Source organism: Pezoporus occidentalis, unplaced genomic scaffold, assembly GCF_034315485.1.
Source record: "Pezoporus occidentalis ecotype Australia unplaced genomic scaffold, CSIRO_AGI_Poc_V1 ctg69, whole genome shotgun sequence".
Classification (NCBI taxonomy): Eukaryota; Metazoa; Chordata; class Aves; order Psittaciformes; family Psittacidae; genus Pezoporus; species Pezoporus occidentalis.
The window spans coordinates 1320873-1340245 of NW_026916041.1; the positions used below are offsets into that span (position 1 = coordinate 1320873).

Sequence of the window (19373 nt, forward strand, 5' to 3'; positions counted from 1 at the left end):
ACTTAGCAAGACAGCAACTCTGAGGAGTGATGCTGCAGCAAGTAACTCACTGCTCACACCAGCAGTGCCACTGGTCCCGGTGTCCTTAAAAAGTAACTGCACAGACAGAATTGTTTTACACCCATATCACGTGCTGCATGTCACACATGGGAATTGCCTGGTGATTCCTGTCTTGCATACCTACACATTTTTTGAATACTAAACATTCGTTAATAGGTACAATCCATGAATTAGGAAGATCCTCAGTTTGGTTTGTAGCATATACAATGATCTGAGAGTGATGAAGAAAATGGAAAGCATGAAATCTTCCTTTTATTTTGTTTTAGAGTACAGTCACCTTCAAAACTGTGAGAAATAGTTTCTTTACTGTAAGAAATTTAGTGTCATGGTTTGATTTTCTTAATATGACTCTTTGAACGCTTTTAAAGCAGACTCCACTCATCAGTTAGCTTTAATGGAAGTGAATGTAGCTTATGTCTAGGAAAACAAGGTATAAGAAGCTCTGCTTTGATCTGATTTACTATAAGATATGGTTGCTTATAATTCAACTGAAGCCAAATACCAGACTGACTGAATGGTGATGAACACATGACAGCCTAGCCTTTCAGGAGAAAAAAGCAAAGCCACGTAATGCAGCCCAGGATGCTTCAGTTGGAGCAGTGAATCTGGGCAGCGTTTCTTTGCAGGGCAATTCAGATCTGCAACTGAATTCCAGACATGCTGGCATAAGGCCTGCGGTTGTGATCCACAGTCTGCCTTTTTCATTTCACAGCAACTCACTTTTCCCCTGAACTTTACCTCTGATGGGAATGAAAAGCAAAACAGGTCCAGAACGCTTAACTCTGAAGTGCTATAGTAATGAACTGCCCAACAACTGCAGTCGCAGTTGGTGGTGAGGTTTTCTGTTTCTTTGGCCATTGACATCTTATTTACTAAATGTCTTTTGGGTTCTGAGGCTGCTGGTCTGTCAGCAGGAGTTAATGGTGCCATACCTCAAGCCAAATGCTACTCTAGGCGGTGATGAAAGAACTGTGTGGGACTGTTTCTGCTCTCCACTCCCTGCAGGACGATTATGAGTTGGTGAGACCTGTCAATACAAACAAAAAAGCTGCTTACGAAGAACATACACATATGAATGCAGTATCGACACTTTTCCCAGGAAAGGCAATTCATGATGCATAGTGGCAAGGATACCCAGGAGAGGTCATTATATAACATACACACATAACTTACTGTAGGTCTATTGGGAAAGATGTTCATTTAGCACTAGGTACATTATATTAGCTCCATTGTGTTTTCCTGTTGTATCAGTCATCCTAGCAGAGCAAACCAGAATATAGATCAGCATCACTGCAGGTCTTGTCAATATGGAAAATAATATACTAATTCTTATTTAAGAACTCCGAACAGCTCTTACGAAAACTTGCTCCAATTTAAGCAGAGCAAATAAATGGAAGAATAAACTCCATCCTGTGCTGAGATCAATACCAACAACCCCTTGTGAAACAAAGGGATTTCATGTGCTGCTCCCGTCTGTGAATTGTCACTCTTTGTGGAGACAGCCTTGGGAAAGAGGATTTGCTGCAGGGCAGTTACGATGTGGCCCTCAAGGTTTTAATGGGAGCACAAGGCAGCCCTTCTGATCAAGACTGCTAGCAACACGTACTGCATTATTTCCTTTATTGTGCATTGTGAACCTCCTCAGCAGGTGTCTGTCCTCCTTTGTCAATGCTCCCGAGCAAAGGGCACAGCTTGGTCCTCTGAGACTTTCCAAATAAGCCTCCTGCATGAGCCTGGGGGTTGGCAGCATTATTCGAGTAACCACATAGCATAAAACTTGGCCTTAAATAATTCCTGAATTATTTACTGCCAGGGTCTTATTTTGCTCCTGGGTAAAGGCCACATCTAAAGCATCAGAAAAATTTATGAACACTCATTTTTTGCTGTGTACAGAACAAAAAGCTTCATTTGGGCAGCTGGTGCGTGGAGTCACTGCCTCCTGCAGCGACAGCTGCAGATACTGTCAAGAGTTACCTGCATTGCTGTGACTTCACTCCTGCCCATTTGAAGTCTCACAGTATTTGGAAGAATGAGAACTGACCTGACTTGAAGAGAGTTACTGAATGTGCTTTGATCCTTAATATAAAGCCTATTTTATAGCTACTCCACAGCAGCAAAAAGCTAGTACTCCTAACGGAGTGTGGACACTCTTTCAACTTTTACTCTTGGCTGGTAACTATAGAAATTTCTGCTGTAACTCCATGTGCAGCTCACACTGAACTAGTTTAGACCATTACTGATATATGGAATATATCTCCAAAATTTGAAAGAAATTTACTTTCTGCCTCTGCCTGCTTACCATCAGTCATGTTTTGTACATGCAGAGACCACACCAGCTCCTTCTGTCCTATCACTCCAGAATGTCGAGGGCAGCTTGTTGTCTACTGCTTTTTTCGTCTACCTTTTATCAACTTCTTCTCTTGTTTTACTGAAGAATGATTGAAATACTGAAGACAAAATGCAAAGCAGTTACACTTTTCTAGTCTTTGGCATTTACCATACCATGCAGTTTTCTAGTCATTACCAGCAACCAGAGACCTCCAGTCAATTCTTCCAGGGTTTTTTTATATCTACCACTACTAACTGATACTCAATATATTCCTTGGTTATCACTGAATAAAAAAGTACTCTGATGGCCTCCTATGTTATAACCAATTACCCTGAAAGCTTCCAAACACAGAACAGGATTGAGCAGTAATTGTAGCGTGCACACTGTGCCTCCTCTCATGCTCCAGAGAGGGTTTCTGCACAATGGTTTGCACAGATTGGCATGCCAAGGCAGCTAAACTGCACTGAAGTTGAGCTGTAGTCCATTCTGATATGCTCTGCAGCAGGTCTAAACAATACCAGGCAGATGTACTCCTTTGTAGGTGACAGCAGAGAAGATTAAGAGGAGGGTGTGAGAAGGCAACCTTTGCCCTCGGAGGCTTTTCACGTTTGAAGTGTTGTCTAACACAGAAAATTAATGTGGAATGAAAGTGTCTGTTTGAAGCAAGGACCTGGAGTTTCCAGTTACATCTCCTGGGGGAAACTGTGCTTACAGAGAAGATTTGTGATCTGTAAACATCAGGTTATGAAACTTAAAGATCTCTCCTGTTCAACCTTTTGGGGTCTTATGGGCAGGTAAAACAGTATCACACAGCAGAGATCACACTGGCATTAAAGACGACTTCCATCCTACATGACATAAAAGTGGAACTATATGGTGGTTAACTCCTCCAGTACCAAGAGATACAGAACCCACTGCCACTCATCCCACTCACATCATTTAATTCACCCTCCTTCTATATCTCCATGCTGTGCTGTATTTTTTCTTCTAGTTCAGTCTCAAGTGGTACAGCAGACATGAACTTGTCCTTACTGCTACAGAGAAGTACACCCAACAACTAATAGCTGTGCCAACATTCAACCTTCTCTTGCACCTTCAAAGTTATCTTAGGAAAATGGTAAGAAAAAGGGTATTTTCCATTTGCCTTGGGAATCTAACTTATGCATGATTCAGAGCACAAAGCATAAGGACTTTGGAGGCTCCCCTTATTCTCCTCCTTTATGACTACAAGACTTCTAGATAAATGCCTATGGTGTGAGTGGTCAGTGTCACTGAAATGAATGGGAAGACACCTACGGTAGGTGTCAAAAAAACCCCAATCAAAAAAGAAGACTATTTTGTCTGTCTTGTGGACTCAGCTTCTGACATAGAGGTCTAGAAAGAAGCCTGTTCAAAACCAGGATGCAACAGCTTTCTCAGGAATCAGGGACAGAATGGCCCCATTCCCATATCATCAATAACATCAAGAAATGTGTAGACCTATGCACTTTTGCAAATCTGTAATTAATCCTTTGCTCCTCAGTGGTTTGGCCAGGCCAAAAAAGTGTTGTAGGAAAAAAGCCACTGTAGGAAACTGCTTGAATAAATATTAAGGGTCAGGCAAAAAGTAAAAGTTTAGACTTACTCTCTGAAGTTCCTTTGGGTGCTACAGACGTGCATCTAATCTCAGGGACAACGTACATATATAACTGCATGAGTTTATAGTATGCTGGCTCTTTCACATGGTCTAGGCTTAAATGAACCTCGTAAGAGAAGGAAGAAGTCCCCTGACCTATAGCTTTCCTAAAGTAGTTACATCCAGTGTAAGGGTGGGAATTGAGAGAGACCTTTTTTTATAAAGCAATATCAAATTTACTCTGAAACAAGAAAAACAAAACTTTCATTTAATGTACAGTTATTTAACATCACCTTGCATTCGCACCCTCACATACTGCACGTGATTCTTCACTGCAGGCAAGTCTTAGTAATTCATATATAATCTCACTGATGACAGAAGAGTCAAGTGTGTGCCGACCTAGAAGGCTTTTTCTTCTTCCCCTTTTTTTTGGTAAACAGCCTATAAATGTTGTTACACAAGAGATATAAAGGCAGTTCATCGGTTCCTTGAGTGGTTTATAATGCTGCCATCACCACTGCTTCCCCAGGCTTTTGTATTGAGATTATTTTGAAATTGTACTTAAATCATTGGCATCTCCATACAGTTCTCAGAGAGTGATCTGGCATTTCTTAAATTCTTTTGAAAACTCTCAACTCTACAGCCACAGATCAAAGTTATTGCTTGAACAAGTAAACTGAACACGTAAGTGTCTAATCCTGTCCTCTTAAGAGTCTGATTTACAATGTGCCTAATTGCATTTTTAGATTCTCAACACTCCTGGTACCAATTTCTGCTACTCCACAGAAGGAGCCAGCTTCATAATTGCTCTGTATCAACCCCACTGTTGTGAAATCAAATTCTCGAGGAACTTTACGGATAGCACGCTCTGTCAAGGCACCCTTGCTGAAATTGCTGCCAGCGTGATGTCTTTTAGTGTTAGTTGCTCCTTGATGGAATTGAATAAATATTCATTGGCAGAGTGCAATGTAATTGATTCAGCCACTGTCATTTTTATCAGCCCTGCAGGGTGCCACAGCCTCTGCAGAAAATCTCCAAGGTTTGCCAAAAGTTGACAGTAAGAAGCTTTGGAGATTTACTTGGTGAAGAGAAGGGAGGGAAATAGCATCTCTTATTGCCATGTCTAATAGTCGCTGTCAGGATTAAAAAAGCTATATGGTTCTCTAGATGAGCAATGCGCTTTATATATCACACTTTAAAAATTCATAAATTCATGAAGTGTAATAGTAAATGAGATGTTATGATAGCAAAAAGGTTTTTGATTACTGAGTTTCAATTTATACTGAAAAATGCTTTCCAATAAGAATTAGGATACATTACATTAATATTTATTTCTACTCATTATACAGAAGATCTTCCACTACTCATAGTGATTTACATTTACTTTCAGTATTCACATGCTAGGCACTAGAAGGCCCAATCCCTTTGAACTCTCCATAAAGGTTTCTAACTCTCCTTACAGTATACACACCTGTATTGCATTGTTTGGGACAAGCAAACATCGTATTTCTGCAGTCCCAGTTATGAAATGAGGCTTTGTACACCAACTTTTTTGAATTTAAAAAAGAGTCAGAGCTGACTTTACCTCTAATACATGCATCTAATACATCTTCATTAGAAAGCTGTCAAACTGAAATACATATTAATATAAAAATGCAGTATGAACTGAACCTATATTATGTATAAATTTTCTGCTATCAATAGGGTTTATATATATGTAGCCTCCTAGAATCAGACTTTGCATTTCTTCTTATTCTTTCAGTTGCCTTTCAAATATGCTTCATTGTCAAGAGTTCATTGAGGTAACAGCTCTACTGCTTGAATCCAGTTGGCCTGTTAACATAACCATCACCTAGCTGACTTTACATCTAGTTTTGTAAGGAACCTTAGTGGCACAAAAAAGAACACATAGTGCCAGGCTCTGCACCTACCACAATGTTCTTTTGTCAACATACTGTTAAAAGACGAGATACCATATATCCAATTCTCTGCTTGTAGAGACCCAAATATATTTAATTGGTTTCTTTTTGGTATCTGCTATGTCAAATTTACTTTTATCATGAGGCACTGTGAAACAAAACAAAGCCTAAAAAACTTATTCTTTTAATGTCTTTCTTTTTCTGTCATTCACTTACTGGAATGCCGGTGAAGGTAACTGGAGGCGACTGCCAAGAGATGCTAAAGCTACTGCCATTGGGAGTGAATTTTGCTGACCCTGGAATGTTCACTGGAGGAGTTGCCTGTGTGGAAAGAAAATATTATTCCAGTAAGAAGAACCACTTCTCTCCCAAAGCATTTCAAGGGGTCTTTTGCTCCTTGAACCTGTAAATCTACAAGAGACTTTCCAAGGCAGAAAAAACCTGCATGGCAACAAGCATTTTACCCTTCTGAGAGGGAAAATCATGGACAAGCCAGTATGGAAAAGACATAATTACATCTTAAATTTTTTTTTACAGAAACACGATAGCTCTCAGAAGAATCCACGCACAACCCTTTAAAGCCTGATCTGATGAAAACCCATTCAAAATCAAACATCATCTACAAATAACTTAAAATAATGCCAGGTAGCATCAATAAGCAAGGCAGGGTTTAAACTGATGGCAGCCAGTTTAAACGGAAGACTGGATAGTGAGGTTTTCTGGACAACAGGGGTAATGATCAGCAGTAAGGGCTTGTTTATTAGATAAATGCAATTAAGAATCATCTCAATTAAAACAGTCTTTCCTATTAAAAACACAGAGCTAAAAATCACCCTTGGGATTCAGAAAACAGCTCTTACACAACTAAGCTAAAGTAAATACTTGACGGATGCCTGGGCCCCTTGAACAATTACGTTCTTCCCATCTGGGGTGCTCAGACTGCTGAGCATCTTTCATCTTGGGCCTTCCCTCTGGTTTTCTCACTGGGCTGTGAGCCCTCAGGAATTCTTCCCTGCCAATTTCTGAATCCCCTTTAATCTACAGAGTCAGAAAATTAATACCTTTGCAGCTACCCTGGGTAACGGTAGCAGTAGCATTAGCAGCCACCATAAACATAGCCTCCCTTTGACTCTTGAATTTCAAGCTGTCACCACAGAAAAGGCTCCTTGCTTTAAACTTCCACAGAATCCGCTCTTAAAAATGAGTTTTACTTCTGCCTTCAGGTTGCCTGTGCCTGACAATAATGCAATACACTTCAGAAGTGTTTGTGTTTGGGGCTGCTGAAATTATCTCACCACTTCAGGGAAGAGTGCTTCCCTGAGCCACCACCAGGCAGAGAGGAGTGATGACAAACCACAGCCTCCTAGTAGCCATTAAAGATAATCTTCAGAGTAAACAAGTGTTGATGCAATCCCTGCAGTCTCCCCAGGGCAGAGAAACTAAGACCACTGGATGCCTCTGTCTGTGGCAGCGATGCTCTGCAGGCTGCTGAGCCTGCTGACATCTCCAAGAGAATCCACACAGACATATGGAACAAACATCAACTGAGCTCCATAATACACAAAAACTCTGCTGAAAGGCATCAAGAAAAATCTGGCAACTCCAAATGGTACCAGTAGCGCAGTAGCGCTGCATCACAACCTTGATCAAATGGGAAGCAGTGACTGACCACAGCGCTCCCACCAGAAAGAACTGGAGGGTGCTTGGTGGACAGCGAGGTGGCACTGCCTCCGCTCATCACCCTTTGGGTTGTCAGCTCAAAGCTGTGATCAGCAAAGTGCCTTCCTCACCTATTTGAATAAGACCTGCAAGGGAAACCCTAGATGCTGGAAGAGCCCAGCTGTAGTTCCTCTGTAGCAAAATCTAACAGGTACGGGCAGTAGTTTCATAATGACACGTCAGGAAGTTTAAAACTGCCATAATTTGTTTCCTAAAATGCCATGGTGCTCAAACCTTTTGATCTGTTACCTATTGTTAAGATCACCCAGTCATGTAAGCATATCTTTGTACTGTTGACATCTCCCAAGTTTATTACAGTATTTGTGTAGTACCCAAGTGATTTAATGAAAATGAGATCAGGCACCAAAACAGCTTTTTATTCAGCTCCACTAATAACATTCAATAGCTCCTTCAAAATAACTCAGTGCTGTTCTCCCTGACTCCCCAGCTCTCTCCCCTACACTACATTTAATCTCTACCCTAAAAAATACTGCTTAGATGCTGTAAGATAAAATGCTCTCCTCAAATCCACAGGGATTTGTTCTTCTGTACTGCCTCTTTGTTGTTTACAAAGCTACCTTGTTCAAAGAAGATGTTAGACTCTTCTCGCATAATCTTTCTTTGGGGTTCCTCCATTGCAGTTCACCCCATTTGCTGTACTTTCCACATTTTCTTCATTTATTCTAAATCCTTCCTCCTCCATAGAAGTGGGTCAGAGAAGAAAGTCAGGACGTGCCTGCTCGCTTTCGCTTTATACTTTTTCTTACTACAGATAGTACATTCTCATGTCGTACAGGAAATAGCAATTAACAGATCTGGTTTGGATTCTTGTGACCCAGCTTTGGATTCTGCGTTTTTTTCCCTTTTTTAACAGGAATACTGGGATTCCTGTTAACATAATTCAGCCTCCTTTATCTGAGTTCATTGAGCTGTGAATTTTGCCTTTTCACTCCCAATGAAGTAATAGCCACTTTCATGCTCTCATTCCCATGAGATATGACCTTCACCGCTACATTCCCATTCGATATTTTCAGGTTTGATACGGATAATACAAGAAGTAAAAAAAAGTTTTGAAATTCTGCACAATGGCTCACCCCAGCAAGCAAACTGCAGGAAATACGATGGTATGTTATCACCTTCTCTTCTAGTCCATTAAGTCCTATTTGAACTGCAATTTCCTTACACAAGTGCTTTACTCAAAGGCTGCTTATAAAAAAGAATCAAGTAAGCCTCCAAGTTGCAGGGGAGACTGTCGCTACTGCACATCCCAAATGAAGTAAGACTCTTCTCAGCAGCTTAGACTTGCAGGGCTTAAGCTAGACTTAAAGTCTTTCTCCTAGCTGGCTTGATCAGTCCCCAAGTTGGTGTGATACCTGATGCAACTCCCACCTGAGATGCCAAGCTTCCACCTATGCTTTCTGCCATGCAAGAGAGCCTGAAACAACCCTGAGAGTTCTGTGTGGTTCCCTCTCTGTGGTGCCTTTTTTAGTGGGTCTGCTTCAGACACACAACAAAAAGGTTTCAGCTGTACAATGCTGTATATAAAGAATTAGTCCTTCTGATAAATTTAACAGAGTCCAGTTCTCCAGTGCATACACAGGTCACAGACCACACTACTTCAAAGCCTTTTTTTGTCTTTTCTCATATGGTATCCAGACGAAAATGTGTCAAGTTTTAGTGCACTTTTAAAATTAATGTTTTCTGTCTGAACTTGGAAGTTTTGGGAACAACAGGTTTTGAATCTGATTGGATTTTTGCCATTTGCAAAGCATTAGCTCTAAGAGTAGGAGGATACGATATATGCCTTTTCATTCATCCTTCCCTGCTTCATATATGAAAACTGACATCTCACACTGTACAAATAAAGGAAACTAATTTCCTGGCATCCCTTGAGTACTTGCCAACAGCACAAGCAGAGCTGAAATGAAGACTCTGGGAGGGATTCAGCTGACTAAGAGTTTTTACAATGCATGACACCACATCTGAGCACGTCACCTTGGGCTCTCCTTATCGTCAGTGAAGAATTAACTGAGGTAGGCAATGACAGAGCAGCTCTTTTCAGCCTTAAGTATGCATCTGAGTGTGGCTGGATAAATAGCACCCCAATACCCACTGGCTATGGTGGGAGCACAAACAACTAGCTCAGAAGCAGACATCTAAATTTAAATGAGACAAACCTCTTGAACTGCCCTGAAAACCTTTCAAATTTTTGACCTAAAACTAGACTTGGCTTTTTAAATTCCGAACACTGTGATCTGACATTTCTTTATGCATTAATGGCATTAGTGTAATCAGCTGAGTTTGCTCTCACTGGCGTTACCTGGTAAGCATGGTCCGTGTGTACGAGGTAGAGGTTGGTAGGAGCTGAGCGGCTCAGAGGTGTCATCAATTTAGTCTCAGTTTTGGCACAGGAAGTTTCGGGACGGACTGCATCTTGGGTAGGAAAGGCAGGAGGAGATGCTAAAGATGGAGAGACTGGGGAAAGACTGCTTAAACCATCAGCTACTGAGTCCGTATTGAGCCTGATTTCTGTGTAGTAAAAATCCTCCTCTCCATCACTGTAGTCAGACTCTCCTACACGTCTGTATCAAGACAAAGAATGAAAGACTGATTAAATGAAAGCAAGAACCCCACGGTAAATTTTAAGATCTAGATACATGAGCAAATATATTCATACTGTCAATAAACTACTATTCCCAGTTTCAACACTACCTACTTTATCAGCAATCTGACTGCAGGAGAGGGGAAGAGGAAGAGAAAATCATCTTGTCTGAGGGGAAAGAAGAATTAGATTTTTTCCCCTCTGTGTTCTTCATGACTAATTTTTTGACCTTAAAGTAGATGTTTAACTTCTGTGCTTCAGCTTGAATATCAGCTTCTCATTCCTAACTACTGAAGTTAACAAGAATCTCAGTGTACTTTGACTTCAGAAAGACAAAGCAGTCACAGAAGGACAGGAAAAGATAAAAAACATGGACAAGATATACTTCACTAATGTCATAGCATACAGTATGTAATCTTATCATAGGTTACTTAATTAAACCACATATAGCCATGGCTGTGGTTCACCATAACCCTTCTGGCATAACAGAAGAAGCTGCTAGCAGTCTCACCATGCAACTCCTTCAGACACAGGCAGAAAAGGGACATATATCAGTTTGCTTGCCAGTGTAAGACTTTCTGGTCCTGCTCTCCAGAAGCAGAATTACTGAAGAAGGAAATGTAAAAGGTTTAATTGCCCCTGCATCCCTGGCACTATCTGTTGTGTATTTGAGTGCAAGTGCTAGAAGCAATAGCTCTCAGTAGGCTACATGTCCATTTCGAAGTTCAAAACAAACCACTCTCTTAGCACATTAATAACCCACAAGCTATACAGAGGTAACTCACAGCTCATACATCCGTATTTTCTCCTGAATCTTCCATATGGGAAATCTGAGAGCCCTAAAAATCCTCCAGGCTGCATATCCATATCAGGGCTGAACACTGGTCCTCTCCTTCTCCAGGCAAGCACCACAAAACCAGCGCCTAACCAGTTGTTTAGCCTGCTTGCTCCAATACCTCTCTCTGTGGTTCTCTCACCACCTTACCCAGCAGAACTTGTTGAGAGAGCATGTGTTCACCAGTTTGAAAGGCTCTACCAGAAGTACTATACATCAAACTGCAGTCACATTCACCAAAGCTCCTCTTTCAGGCAAAGTTACAAACTCTAAATTCCAGAGAAGTTCTGCTGTTTACTTCTCCATCTTCTGTGCCCCAAAAACGATCTCCCCATAATACACAGGACAAAGCAACACCCATAATGCCATTTTGAGAGACATTTTGTGTTTCTGATTACTTCACTCTTCAGATCACATCAGCAATTACTATGCCCTTTGCAAGACTCTCCTGAGCTCTGCACTAGACTACTTCCTCACAGTCACTTAAGTTTTAAGCACTGGGTAACAGACTACACAACAGAGATGCATTTTCACGTACCTAACAGCTGAAGACCATGAGTCCCCACTATAAATACAGACGAGACAGCTAGGTCACTCAGCAAACTGTGCTGGAGATTTCAGTTGCAAACTAAACCTCTGAAACAAGCTTGTGTCATACAAGATTTGTCTGCTTTTGCTCCTAGTACAAGTAACATACACACGGAATTGCAATTCAGTTTCTTTTCCTTGTGTTTCTTAGGTGGCTTGTTTGGAGGTTCTTTTGGTATTTGACTCAGAACTAGCTCAAGCACCTGATCTGATGTGATGTGGATGGAAAGTATTAGTGCAAGACCCTGAAACTTGCTGTTTTTCACACCACATCAGCCTGGACATGACGTGCAGAGAGCGGCACTTGATACGCAGTAAATGCCACTGAGTTGTGTGGCCATTATTAGGGCAGTGCAGTGACTTAGAGCTGTATGTGATCTAGCAAAGGTCACAAAAGTTCAGGAAAGAAAGTGCCTCACTGTAGAGTAAGGTCTTGCTCATCTTGATGTGCCACTCCACAATTTCCTCAGGAACCTAGGGATCTGAGACAGAATAGCCAAGGGCAATCTAGATCATCTCCCCAGCCAAGTGTGACTGCCCCCCTTCTATATCAAATCTTTCTGAAGAGACTGCTTTCTTACCCAAGGTGAATGGTCCGTATGTGTTTCTGAATCCCTGCAGCTGTGCTCAGTACCTTCCCACAGTTTTTCCACAGGCATTTGAACATCACCTTCATGGAGTTCTGAAAATTATGAGTAAAGCAACGTTAGTCATATGGAATATAGAACAAAACCCAAACCACCCCAAACAGATACACAGTTACAAAACACTGTGAAGGTTCAGAGTCTCTAATTCCAAATCTGTAATGATGTAAGAGTCTCTGTCAATAGGCTCATCCTACTGAACTCAGCAGAATCCCAGTGAAAAGCTGCAGGAGCAGCTTGTGAGAAAACTTCATCTCTCTCTACTCTTTGGCACAGCGTTTTCATTTGCAAGTTCCAGTTTCTGTCTACCCACTAAAGGAGACAGATGATATAAAAACTTCCAACACTTCTTTGGAGCCTTTCAAAGAACAGCTGATGAGGACTTCTCACTTCATGCAAAGCATCTTCTTAAATTAAGATCTTCCTAAAGCAAACTCTTATGAATATTTCTGCTTGTGAATTTTGCAACACATAAAAAATACTGTGCCAGGAAACTGTAGCTTCTGCTGTGACAATATTCACCCATGAGTTGGCAAAAACCTGCTCTGATTTCATTCAGAAGCTGCTGTGACCCTTACTTGGACAAGAGAGTGAGAAGCCATCTGGCAGTGTTCAACGTTTTAAACAGAATACATGTATAATGTAATTTTAATATTCTTCTTATATTATTTAATATAACTTCATTGGCCTAAACTGAGTTATCACTGATTTGGAGCACAGCCAACAAGGATGTAAGCAGCCCCATCTTCAATATTTTGAAGACTCTAGAGAAAACCAGTCTTAATTTAAAGCCCAGTATGTGGTAACAAACAATGAAGATGTTGCAGAACTGTATAGATTTTTTTAAAGCTATTTCTACCACAAAATCATACTTTATGAATTTTAAGAAAATAATTATTTTTACTTCTCAAAAATAATTTTCTCTATTATTACAGAACACATTATTAAAAAGAGGAAGAGCTTCAAAATATTTATTACTGTCTTACAATTTTAATTACATGTAAGATTAAATGAACGTTTTCATATAATGCTCAATTGAGAAAAACAAGGAGGGAACAAGCATATCCTGAAGAGTTAAATATATGGCTTCACTGTGTCTTGAACAAAAGTTGTTTAGTTTGGACACTTTGGACCATTGGAACCGCATGGTAGTTTCAGCATTTGCTAGAAAGATGATGATAAGAAAATAATTGTAACAAACCTTAGCTGATGGACTTTAAGCTGACTGTAGCAGCATGTTCTCATTGTTTCTTGGCAGTCTAACACCTCTTTGGAAGTACAGATGCTAAGGGCTTTAAGATTTGAGGCACCTGATCATACTCTTTGTATGAAAACCTTCTACCCTGGAATAAGTTGCACGTGAATCCCCTCTGTAATTTTTTAATCTAACAATACAAGTGCCATTCAAATAGATACAGAACTCCTTTTTTTTCCCTAAATATAACCTATCTAGCAATCTTCATAAATACATTTCTTACTTTTATAATATAATACTAAATACTATCATCATCTCAAAACCTTACAACCAACCACCAGCCACAGTGACAAGATGAAGACTACACTTATCATTTACATCTTGAGAATCCCATATCACCTTGTGAACACCATGTGCATCTTTATGAACACAGAGTGGCTTAACATCCGTCTCCAGTTTGAAGGCAAAACCTGTCTCCTAGCTGCACTGTGTTTCTGGTTTTACTGTCAGTGCTACAAGTCTGCAAAACCCCATGGTTTTTAATGTAACCAAATGAAATCTCACTCAGTAGAAATACAGAACATAAACTATGCTTCCATTTCTGACTAGTCCAAAAATAGCCTAATCTGGCTTAAGGTTTTACTTAAGAAAACAATGGAACACAAATGTTTTGGTGAGGAACAACTACATTAGTGGAAACTTCTAAGCAAACAAATTTCTTCACAGGAAGTGCTTGCAAACATGACATTTTCCAAACATGAAATGGAAGAAACTTTAATGAGGAAAAGTGAGGTTATCAATTGCTCTGTTTCCAGGTTTATTCCTGATGACTTTTGCAGCCCTGAAGAAGAAATAACCTGAACATTTTTATTTCAGCTTCTAAACGTGTAAAGCTGTACTCAGATAAAGTACCATGCTGGGGACAGAATAAAAAAACCTGCAGGAAACACAGTTCATTTATAAAACAAAGTTTGGCAGGTAATGTCATTATTTATCTAATTCAAACATTTGCAATACAGAGCAAAATCCCTGCCAACCAGAACAGACAGTGTAATAGATCTGTGGTGGGTACATAAATAGAAATATTATAAGACAACTTAGAAAACAATGAAGATGGCAGCTGCAAACCCATCTGTCTCATCACAGCCGAGCAGTAAGTGATGCTAGCAAGCTGAACTTTAACTGAGAAGTATGAGGCAAACCAGCACACTTCTGCATTCCTACTCCTCCTGTCTCACAACCCCCAAGAATCATCTCTTTATTTTAACAATCAGCTCTAACTTCTAATTAATTATAACAAAATGTCCTCCAAAATAGTTTTGTTTTTTTTTTCCTCTTTAGCAAGAAACACAAACATTTCCCACTCCTCTCCCACAGACAAGGGCAGAACACTGTGGGTCAGCAAACAAGCAGCTTCTGGAGCAGAAGGATAAATCTGAACAGGTTTAAACAATCACTAAAACTTCCTGCTGGTGATGAAGCAATTAACTGTCTCAGACTGAGCCAGAAACAGCCACTAAGGAGAATAAATTCTCTGCTTGGTCTCCTTACAAAAAGCCCTTTTACATCTTGCTATGTAAATTCAGTCCTATTGTGTTGGGAGGGAAGGAAACTTGGACTAGTGCCATCTGTTTTCTTTTTCTTTGAGAAGAGCTTGCTTGCTAGTGGAACAGTTCTTTTGGGGGGTTAGTTTTTATGCTGTGGTTCATTTAATCTGCTTTTGCACTCCTACCAAGGATAAACTTGACCAGTATCAAAAGCCATCAGGTTTGACCTCTTTCCTTTTTTCACTCCATATGTTTGTGCAGAGAAAGCTCCACAGTATTAAGGTATCTGACATGCTATCAGACAAACAGCACTTCCAGGGAACAAGAAATATTAAGGCCATATCCCATTTTTGTGATAACATTAACATGTAAAGTCTGCCTGTTGCATCCTGCATACAAAGGATTTGCCAAAACAGGACAGAAATCCCTTGGACGGCCAGAGGCAACACCTGGAAATCACTCTAGTGCTTTCTGAACAGGAGGATCTGTACAACCTCACCATCTGCCAGCAAGTATGCAGTACTGATGGCACTATATGTGTGTAGAGGTGACAAGGTTGAACAAGACAGAGTGACTAAACCAAGTATCTACACCAACTGGATGCCACGAGGGACACGAATACAGAGTTGTTAGGGTGACTGGTTCTTTTCTCACAGCAAAATAAGTCTACCAACATCCTATCTCCCCATGGGTATGGAATTTAATATGAGGCTAACCTTTCTCTTCCTAGGAATGGGTTCATCAAAGAGAAGGTTGCTTGTTTCGGCTTCGTCAATACCATCATCTGTCTGGGAAGGTGTCCGAAAAGCTTTGAAGCTATCAGCTGACAGAGGTGGAGATGGGGTGGATGGGTTGGACTGGTCACTGGGAGCATTCCAGCTCCAGTATCCACTGCTGCTGGTACTAGAAGGCACAAATCCTCCTTCCTTCCAAGATCCATTTATGGATTCTGTCAAGGACAACAACAGCCATCATTACAACAGTATGTGTTAGGGCTAAGGAACTCTTAACTTACGCTTAGATGCCATATTGGTAATTAACTGTATGTTCAATAAAGAAAAGCAAAAGTGTTGGAAGTAGAGAGGGGAACGACATCTGTCCTACTGCATATAAATTATATATTCCACACTTGATCTTTCATAAAAAGTGAAATAACAAAACTAAAACCAAGCAACATTTTCCCCAAAAGAAATGCTGGGTTTGGAAAAATAACCTATTCTGGAGCATAAACTGCACTAAGCAGTCAGATACTGCAAGCACCCTCAAGGAAAAACATTCAAATACATCCTCAACTTTCAACAGGAACATGGGACGCTGGTGGGGCATCAGAGCAAGCTCTAAGCCACTGCATGGACAACAGGAGATCCCCTGGGAAGGGGACATACACTCTGAGTTCCAGGGCACTAAGTAGATCTGCAAAACCATGATACAACACCCCAGTAGACACCAAAGAAAACCATAATTAACACTCTGTTCATAATCCCCCATTGCACACACCTCTGCATAACTTGAATGCCTAAATGAGGTGGAAAGTATCCTTAGATGGATATCCCTTTGTCTTCATACAGGTGCATCATTAAGAATGTGGTTTCAGAAGTAGCAGACACAGATGCTGGATCACCTCCACACCTACTTGCTGGAGGAACCCCCTCCTCCATGCAGCCGTTCCCCTGACATTAGGTGGCAAGCAGACACTTCAACTAACATGCTACTCTACAACATGGTGGGTGACAGTAACATTTGCATGTCACTCTTCCCAATCCCTAAAGGGGTTTTGCCAGGAAAGGATTATGTAGATCATCAGCTCAGCAAAGGCATGGCTGGAATGTGTCCAGAAGTGCAACCACGGGTGGCTCTGCCTGAAGCTTCAGGTTCTTACAGGGCTCGGGCACATGTGCAAGGATAGCTTAGGTGCAGCTTCTCCCTAACTCAGGCACTGGAAACTTTTCCCAATGACACCATATTGTGCAATACCCGACTTTGGACTTGGCAGGCAAATAACATCTTATCTCTTTGTGAAACATTATTTAAGTGTGAGACAGGAGTCTTTTCAAGCCAGCACCTGCCTTGAAGAGTTCTGCAGAAGTCACTCCTTCATTCCTTCTCAGTTTCTTACAAATTTAACTCATGACATCAGCAAGAAAATAATTTCTACCACCTGCTACCAAAAGCTTAACCCAAACCAATGATTTTTATTTTTTTCCTTTCTCCTAGTTCAGTTGATTTTGGTTTAAACCCTTAATCATTAACATCAGCTGCTAACAAAACAGAACACAGTGCTCCATCATCTAAACACATGCATAAAAATGGCCCCGTACTTACACAGAGCATAAATACAATCTCCTCCTGCCCTCCCAGATTCCACTTTGGAAAAGGACATAAATATTTCTGGTACCTACTGAGTTAACGCATGAAAATGTCACACTTTGTTTCATGATTACAGCATTCATGTGACTGTAATGGTGGTGGGTTTTGGTTTTGTAAGTATTTGTACTTGAGTCTTGTGCCAAAGCCAAGCAGTACATCTGGTATCAACTTGTGACCTTAGCCTAGGTCAAAATGTCCATTTCTTCAGAAAAGCAAAGGAACCAGCACTCCTTCAACTACTACTTTCTGACACATTTATGGTGATATTTCATATTCTCAGGGTTTACAGCTTCTCCTCAACTTGCTGAGAAAGAGATGTAAATCAAGAATATGTTTAAAGTAGTACACAAAAGACTGAATACAGCTGACAACAGGAAAAAACAAACACTGGTTCTCATTAATACTAACAAATCTATCAATATAAATAAATTTAAAATATAAATAAATGTAACTTACTCTTATTTGGGGGCTCTTTTCACTTTGCTGGAGTTGCGTGAAAGAGAACCAGACCAAATATTACTCAGCTGCAGGGAAACACGGGCCAAACTCTGATACAGTTTACATGGGTGATCATCCCCAGTAATTCCAGCACAGATCAGACTTTAATACTATATGCTAATGTTATCTCTTTATACTTTTAGGCAAAATTCCATTTGTTTAAACAAATATTCCTTTAATTTCACTGCTACTTACTGCCCCTTTTTAGAAAAGGACGTAGACAGAATTAATCATTAGTGCATTTGTAGCTCATATTACTAAGATCAGAGCCTACCCTTGCAACACCACATGAGCTTTAAATTATCAAATCTTTACACTTTAAGTCTTCTATTAAGTCTTCACTCAGGATATTCAGGGAGAAGGTGCCCAGAAACAGCTTCAAAATCTTGCCTGCGACTACTGAAAACACATGTGTTACTTTCTCAGGCTAGTCTTCCCAGATTCAGAGAAACAGACAAACTATGTGAAGACATATCAAAGAGCCTCAGACTGCATGAAGAAGTATCAAAGGCAGTTAACAGCTACCATTTACCTATTATCAATTCAAAAGGACTTGTTTGGAACATCTTTCCAACCAACAGGTGCTAGCTAATGTGCACTGCTGCTCCTGACAAGTGTTGTCTGCTCAAACTGTCTACAGCGGCAGATACTGCCTTGCCCCACAGCAGAGCAGCTCCCTCTGAACAAAGATGCAACATGGGACATGCGCGTGCCTCTGCCACTCCAAATCCCTGCCTGGCACATCAGCACAGATCCACCTTTGTCTGTGGCTCTGGCTGTGGCGGAGCATCTGGAGAACAGGTTTGTTTTACCCTTCCACCGGCCTTCCCTCCGGGCTGGCAACCTCCAGCCCTGAGGCAGGATGGTCACTGGGGATGTCACTACTGGAAGCTTCCCAGGGCTCCTCTGAGCAGTGGCACTCCTTAAATACGTCTTGTTTTCAGCACTGAAAAGCACACAAACAGGAGCCGTGGGTGTTCATGGCTATAATTCAAGCTAAATGTTTTGTGGAAAGAAATGGAAAAAACACACAATTTGTCCAAAAATCTTTAAATCTGGGACATTTGGTATGAATACCTTGTAAGAACACTACTCACTGGATTGCCTCTGCTTCCATGAAGAACAGTAAAGACTACTTCCCTATTAGTTTGTATCTGTAAGTATTCCTTAAAGTCCTCTGATTATTTACAGTTGGAGGGCATATAGTGTCTACTTAAGAGTTACATGTGAGTAAGAAAAGCAAGAGCCACATAATGCTGAGACATCCTAACAAGGGTGTCCTAATTTAAACTATTTCCTAAAATATAACATTTTAAACATTTTTTGTAACTCCAGCCAGGCTTGCCAGATTCATTATATTTGATTACCAATCACATTATTACCACTAACTTTTTAGATTTTTTCTTTTTTGTGTGTCTTCTGCTATACCATGAGTAGTCTTTTAAGAAATTATGG

At 40.6% G+C, this 19373-nt stretch overlaps 1 protein-coding gene across 1 annotated transcript in view; it reads right to left on the reverse strand.

Moving 5' to 3' along the window:
- ZNF704 (zinc finger protein 704) overlaps positions 1-19373 on the reverse strand; it is a 101242-nt gene that overhangs the window by 16783 nt on the left and 65086 nt on the right. The window contains exons 4-8 of the mRNA XM_062641555.1: positions 15770-16002; positions 12249-12349; positions 9963-10224; positions 6140-6244; positions 993-1087 (exon numbers count right to left, since the gene is read on the reverse strand). Of these exons, the coding sequence (XP_062497539.1) occupies positions 993-1087; positions 6140-6244; positions 9963-10224; positions 12249-12349; positions 15770-16002 (796 nt within the window). The remainder of the gene's footprint in view (positions 1-992; positions 1088-6139; positions 6245-9962; positions 10225-12248; positions 12350-15769; positions 16003-19373) is intronic.